Source organism: Nicotiana tabacum, chromosome 13, assembly GCF_000715075.1.
Source record: "Nicotiana tabacum cultivar K326 chromosome 13, ASM71507v2, whole genome shotgun sequence".
Classification (NCBI taxonomy): Eukaryota; Viridiplantae; Streptophyta; class Magnoliopsida; order Solanales; family Solanaceae; genus Nicotiana; species Nicotiana tabacum.
In genome coordinates, this window is record NC_134092.1 from 110,694,982 (window position 1) to 110,701,916 (window position 6,935).

The 6,935-nt window shown below is 37.1% G+C and overlaps 1 protein-coding gene across 1 annotated transcript; it reads right to left on the reverse strand.

Moving 5' to 3' along the window:
* Nucleotides 1-945: 945 nt before the first annotated feature.
* LOC107829206 (ribonucleoside-diphosphate reductase large subunit) lies at nt 946-6,537 on the reverse strand (the record flags this gene model as incomplete). Its single annotated transcript, NM_001326218.1, is given in 19 exon segments — nt 946-1,308; nt 1,399-1,482; nt 1,712-1,859; nt 1,948-2,097; nt 2,183-2,385; nt 2,664-2,783; nt 2,860-3,024; nt 3,111-3,197; nt 3,287-3,436; nt 3,526-3,618; nt 3,721-3,891; nt 4,059-4,135; nt 4,230-4,470; nt 4,653-4,916; nt 5,049-5,136; nt 5,260-5,273; nt 5,276-5,283; nt 5,285-5,321; nt 6,261-6,537. Coding segments are annotated over 19 exon segments (2,424 nt in total). The 5' UTR covers nt 6,489-6,537.
* Between the last annotated feature and the right edge of the window lie 398 nt (nt 6,538-6,935).

A 6,935-nucleotide genomic window follows, 5' to 3' on the forward strand; every position in this document is an offset into this window, starting at 1 on the left:
CTGGATTGGCCATATACAGTACTGAATGATTGAGTATTTCAAATCGTGAGTACACGGAGTTTTCACTAAGGTGTATCACATACAATATGTACATTGGCATGTAGATACAGATATGTCATATTCCTCTCATTGTTCAGAATTGATCTATTTTATTTGTACTGAGAGTAACTGTTGAACTTGAAAGCATGCCTACATTTCTGTATTGTTATTTCTATATTGGACTGTACCTGCTGAGCTCGTCACTACTTTCAGCTCAAAGGTTAGTCTTATTACTTATTGAGTTGGTTGTACTCATACTACAATCTGCACCTCGTGTGCAGATTCAAGTGCTCCCGGATACGGCGGTTGCTAGATTTCGGAGTTTATTCTGTGGAGATTATCAAGGTAGCTGCTTGGTGTCCGCAGACTTTGACTCCCTTCCTTTTTAGTTATTGTACTGTTCTATATTTTCGTACAGTGATTTTATCAGTCAGACCTTGTATTCATTTAGATGCTCATGTACTCAATGACACCGAGTTTTGGGAGTGTTTATATATGTATTTGTGAGATTTCTTCCGCTGAATTTAAATATTATGTTTTCAAACTTAAAAGATATGGTGGTTTATTGAGATTGTCGGCTTGCCTAGTATTGAGATAGACACCACGACAGGTGAATTTTTGGGTCATGACAATTACATTAAGATCCAAATTATTATTACATCCGTATTTCACAAATTAGAGGTAATGTCTGCGTACAAACTAACCTCTCCAAACCCCACGGTGTAGATAATACTAGATATATTGTTTATCTGGTGGGGGGTTTCGTTGAGCAATTCGTTACCCTATAGGGTTGTATTTTGAGTTTGACGAGTAGTAAAAGCATATGCCATTGATTATTCAGAGAGTTTCAGCGATGATATTGTTTAGTAATTTAACGAAATAAATAGCGGTCTATGTTATTTGGTGAATAAACAAATGCAAATTCATTGCTGATACACCATTTACCAATACAAGAGAATTACACGTTTCCTTGTCTAATTTATACTAGAATTAGATACTATATATTAATATTACTATATACAGCGTTGGTTTTTATCAAATGAACATCAGCACATGCCACTTCCACAAAGCCAAGGCCTGTTTAGCTTATCCATTTAGAGTTTTCCCAGCAGGCAGAGAAGAAACCCACTTCAAAAGCCAATAGCTTAAAATGTAATGATATCCAACTTAGCACTAACTTCCGCACGATAAACAGTCCTCACGGTTTGTCAAAGAGCATACCATCTGGGCCATTTTAGTGTCATCATCAACTGCAGTTTTTGGTTTTTCCTGCAAATTGAAATCCCCATGGTACAGTTTGTAAGAATGAATAAACATAATAATATGATAACGGGTACACAAAATTTTGATGGTTACTACCTTCAGCATAGCAGTGTCGACTGTGAACTTGATAGCATCAGCTGCAGCACGGGATCGCAGATAGTACATTCCAGTTTTCAATCCCTACAGTAACAAGATGAAAGGTCAGAATCTCTGTGAAAGCATAACCAGAAAAGGTCACTGTGTGCTCCTTTAGGCTGACAACTAGGTTCTTTAATTATTAAATCTCTTAACCGTATATTTTGAAACAAAAGCTACTAAACTATAGAGCAAATTCCATCGCACACAATTTCTAAGTTCTTATGCACTGCATTTCAGAAGAACAATACACTAATGTAAATTTGAAGCATACCCTGGACCAAGTATGAAAATGCAGGGAAGTAAGTTTTCCAAAATTTGGTTGGTCCATATGGATGTTGAGGCTTTGACTCTGATCTATGTAGCATCCACGGTCTACAGCCATATCAACCAAGGTCCGTTGCTTGATCTCCCAAACATTCCTGAGGTCAATAAACAGTATAAGAATGCAAGTGGAAATAAAATGAACATAATAATAGAAAAAGCAATTAAATTAGTGCAACTTCATACTTATAAATTTCTTTAAGCTCATCCGGAATTTCAGGGATTTTCTGCACAGAACCATCCTCATATATTATCCGATTTTTAAGAGCAGGAGACCAGAGTCCCATCTCAGTTAAGTCATACAGCAGGTGTTTGTTCACCACGACAAATTCACCACTGGAGAAGAAAAACAACCATGTGTAAATCACAAGCAACAACATTAAAAATCACCAGGAATAGAAGGATCCGGCAGCAGTGTTACCTCAGAACTCTTCGACTGTATATATTGGATGTATATGGCTCAAAGCATTCGTTGTTTCCAAGAATTTGGCTGGTTGAAGCAGTTGGCATTGGAGCCACAAGAAGTGAATTTCTTACACCATTCTTTGTGATCATTTCACGAAGAGCAACCCAATCCCATTTATCTGATGGTGTTACTCCCCACATGTCTGGCTGGATAATACCCTGAACAACATAATATTGTCTTAAGTGGAAATACAATGTGAATTGATAATACTGAATCAAAATAAAACCTGGCGGTCATTTTGTGTTCTACAATACTTAAACTTGTATGACATATTCAAAGTTGAACTAGTAAGGAGATGCCATTTTTTGGTTAGGACACTTAATAGTCCAGCAAATATTTTGACTAACTCTGGATGACCATCTACACACACTGGAAGACCAAGCAAGTCATCCGCACAGTACCCATCAGTTAAATCTGGGAGCAGAAGGATATATACCTTGCTTACAGGACTTCCTGCATATGTCTCATATGGGCCTTCTTTGGCAGCTAATTCAGAAGAAGCTTTTAATGCATGGTAGTATATTGTCTCAAATATGTCCTTGTTTAGCTGCTGAGCCTATACATAGGCAAAGTATAAGATCAGAACCATCGGAACAAATGTACAACTTGGAAAGATGATCGACAGCACTTACCTCCCGAGAATCAAATGCCATGCCAAGCAACATGAATGTGTCTGCAAGACCCTGAACTCCAATTCCAATAGGCCTATGTCGTAAGTTGGATCTTTTTGCAGTTTCAACAGGGTAGTAATTGACATCAATAATTTTGTTCAGGTTTGTAGTGACTAATGCAGTAACCTGTCCCACATGGCAAACAGAACAAAATCAAGAACAATCTCCAAGAAAAACATGTCAGAAGAGTTGGTAGTCAGAATAAATCAAACCTCTGCCAATTTGTCAAAATCGAAGTATCGATTTTTAGAACCCCTGCTCCCAACAAGCTTAGATGGTTGTGATTCACTTGGCACTCCCTGAAATATATAGAGGCAATGCAACTCTAAGAGGCAAGGTGAAAGTAGGACAAGTAATGTTGTAAAGCATATATATAAATTTTAACTACCTTTTCTCTAACATATCTTGGCAGAGCAATTGAGGCAAGATTGCATACAGCAGTTTCAGCTGGACTTGTGTATTCAATAATCTCAGTACACAAGTTAGACGACTTGATAGTGCCAAGATTCTGCTGGTTACTTTTTCTATTGCACGTATCCTACAATAACAAACAGAATAGTGGTTCAGTAAAATTTTAAGTGCATCCAGAAAACAATGAGATTAAGAACAGAACCACATGAAAGCCACCTTGTACAACATGTAAGGGGTCCCAGTTTCTATCTGGGACTTTAAGATCTCAAACCAGAGATTTTGTGCCTGAACCACCTTCTTTGCCTTACCCTGAATTGACAAAAGGACATTGTTTAAGATCAATGCTCAAAGGATCATTTAATCCACCCTATAAATGGTATGCAATTAACCTCTGTGGAAGACTTGGTTTACCTCTTTTTCATAATTTATGTACAGCTTCTCAAAATCTTCACCCCAGCAATCTGCCAGTCCAGGAGCCTCATTTGGACAAAACAAAGACCATTGCCCATTGCTTTGGACTCTTTGCATAAAAAGATCTGGCACCCAAAGAGCATAGAAAAGATCTCGTGCCCGATGTTCTTCCTGCAGAAATGGAAACATCACCCATGTCTTGTCAAATTGCTGTGTATAGACAAGCTTTGTTGTATGAAAGGGGTAAATGAATATTCTATGCAGTAGCAGAGAACATGTGCAGGCCCACAAGACAGATATATTTAAACAATTGATAACATGACAAGTACTAACTATACCTTCCCATGGTTCTTCCTTAAATCCAGAAATTCAAATATATCAGCATGCCAAGGCTCAAGGTAGACAGCAAAAGCACCTATATGCAGCATAACACAGTGAGAAAAAGTGAAAGTAGTCCCAACATCTTACACTTTTAGGATTCTAAATCAAGCACAGGAATGAGGCCATACCCTTTCTTTTGCCACCTCCTTGGTCAACATATCTAGCAGTGTCATTGAATACACGCAGCATAGGAACAATTCCATTTGATGTCCCATTTGTTCCACGAATGTAACTCCCAGTAGCACGTATGTTGTGCACAGAAACTCCAATTCCCCCAGCTGATTTGCTAATAACAGCACACTCCTTAAGAGTATCATATATACCCTCAATACTGTCCTCTTTCATGCATATCAGGAAGCAGCTACTTAACTGCAAATCACAAAAGAATACAATGTAAAACAATGAGGGAACTTTTTACTAAGGATGTCACTAAACAGAAAAGGGCAATGCTGGATTCTTTTTACAACATAGTGGAACAAATTCATGATGACTTGGTTAATCATCAAATCAAGAAAAGAAAACACAGGTTTCAAAAAACAAAGGTGACGTACTTGAGGTCTTGGAGTTCCAGCATTAAATAATGTTGGAGATGCATGAGTGAACCATCGTTGAGACATCAAATGATATGTCTTGATGACAGATTCAATATCATCCTTGTGGATCCCAACAGATACTCTCATCAGCATGTGTTGTGGCCTTTCTACAACTTTACCCTGAATCTTTAAGAGGTAAGACCTCTCAAGGGTTTTGAAACCAAAGTAATCATAATCAAAGTCTCTGTCATATATGATCTCACTGTCCAGACGAGCAGCATTCTGAGAGAAAAAGGCAAGTTGTTAATGGGCAGTCTCTGAAGGCAATTATAAACAAGCTCTTGATCCACCTAAAAGCCTTATCTGCAATTCATTAGCTAAACATACAAGGAAATTTTCAAATGGCGGTGATACCTTCATGATTATCTCATACACTTCATCAGAAACCAGTGGTGCCTTCAATCCAGATCTCTCACTGACATGGTAGTACATGTCCTTAATCCTGTGATATTCCAATATTACAACCAGCACTTTGTTATTGTTAAATACTTCACCAATATTTCTTTTATATGAATAATAAAAGAAAATGGAAGGCCGATGACAAACATTGATTCAAATCACTTACGTCTCAGAAAATGATTTTTTGGTGTTCTTGTGCAGATTGGACACAGCAATCCTTGCAGCCAGCTGCAATTTCAAGAGTTTTGAACAAATTAGAGATTTATTAATATATTTATCAAAGAAAAAGTACTTTGTCCTGTCTGCATTATATAAGCTTCAACCTATCTATCCTACAACAGGAAAGGAGTTGTAGAAACTCCTTTGCTCTCCCCACTCCCTCATTTGAAGCCCAACATCTTGTATTCTTAGTTTCCTTTTTTGAGAAATTTCTCCTTTGAAATTATTTTAATGAACATAAAAGCAAGCAAAGAGTACATTACTGTTTTTCTATTGCTTCATTTTCATAACTCAAAAATTCAGTCTAGCTCAAATGATCAAACATTATCTACTCCAAGACCATTACTGTTTTATGCATACAGAAGCAGGAAGAAGCAGGGTTGAGCAATATAAAACTAGGGGAACAGACTTCCTTTTCCAAAAGCTATCAATTTATTAAAGGAACTTCCAATTATGTCAGGAAAGGATTAATATAAAGCTGTTCAAATCCAGCAAATCATGACTGAAAATGAAAACCAGTATCTGAATTTGAAAAATACCAATTTACGAACAACAAAATTACAAAGAGCTGTCAATAAAATGTTCAACTTCGGCAAATCACAAACGAACACTAATCCCATATTTCAATATTCCAAACCAACCTATCATTTCCAAATATATACATAACCAATAAATCAGTAGAGTCCCTACGTTGTTTAAACTTATCAGATATTTGAGGAAACATACATTTGGAACTAAACCCCAAAGCAATTAAAAGAAAGTAAACACACACATAAAATAAACAAATCAAGAGGCATAATGAGTCCAAATTTGAACAAATGCTTAAAATTCAACAGCATTTCTATAGATCAACATAATCAAAACAAACACAGAAGCAATTACAAAACACAAAAACAATAAACACACATATAAAAATATCAGAAGCACAGATCATATCGAGGGACTCACGCAGGCGTAGTCAGGGTGGTTAGCCGTCATAGCAGCAGCAGTTTCAGCGGCCAATTCATCAAGCTGACTAGTGGTAACACCCTTATAAACACCAGCACAAACCTTCTGAGCAACGAGCACTGGATCACAATGATCAGGACTGAGCCCATAACTCAACTTCTTAAGCCTAGCAGTGATCTTATCAAAATGAACAGCTTCTTGTCGACCGTCTCTCTTTACCACGTACATTTTTAACTCTCTTTGAGGAATTTCGTCGAACACCTAGAGGAGAGGAATATGGTGTGGCCCTTGATGTTAGTGAGATGTGATTGACTGAGTGACTCTGTTGTATATATAGGATAATTAGGGATTTGAATAACTTTTGCGCGAATTAGGGTTTTTGATTTTTGGGGATTTTTGAAAAACTCCCGCCAATTGGGAAGAGCGGGTCATGATATAATATGGAGGGAGGAACCCCAAGAGTGTAGGAGAAGCTGTACGCGGGACCCACCTTGCTACGCTTTTGAAATTACCAATTTGAATTTGACGGCCATGCTATGGGATGTAAATATTCTTCCTCTAATAATTAGTACTTTGTGTAATAATTATTTTTCTAATTTTATGTTTTTGGCAACAGAATTTTTATAACGTTTGCCGCCAAACTATGACTTATAATCAGAAATATATAATTAACAT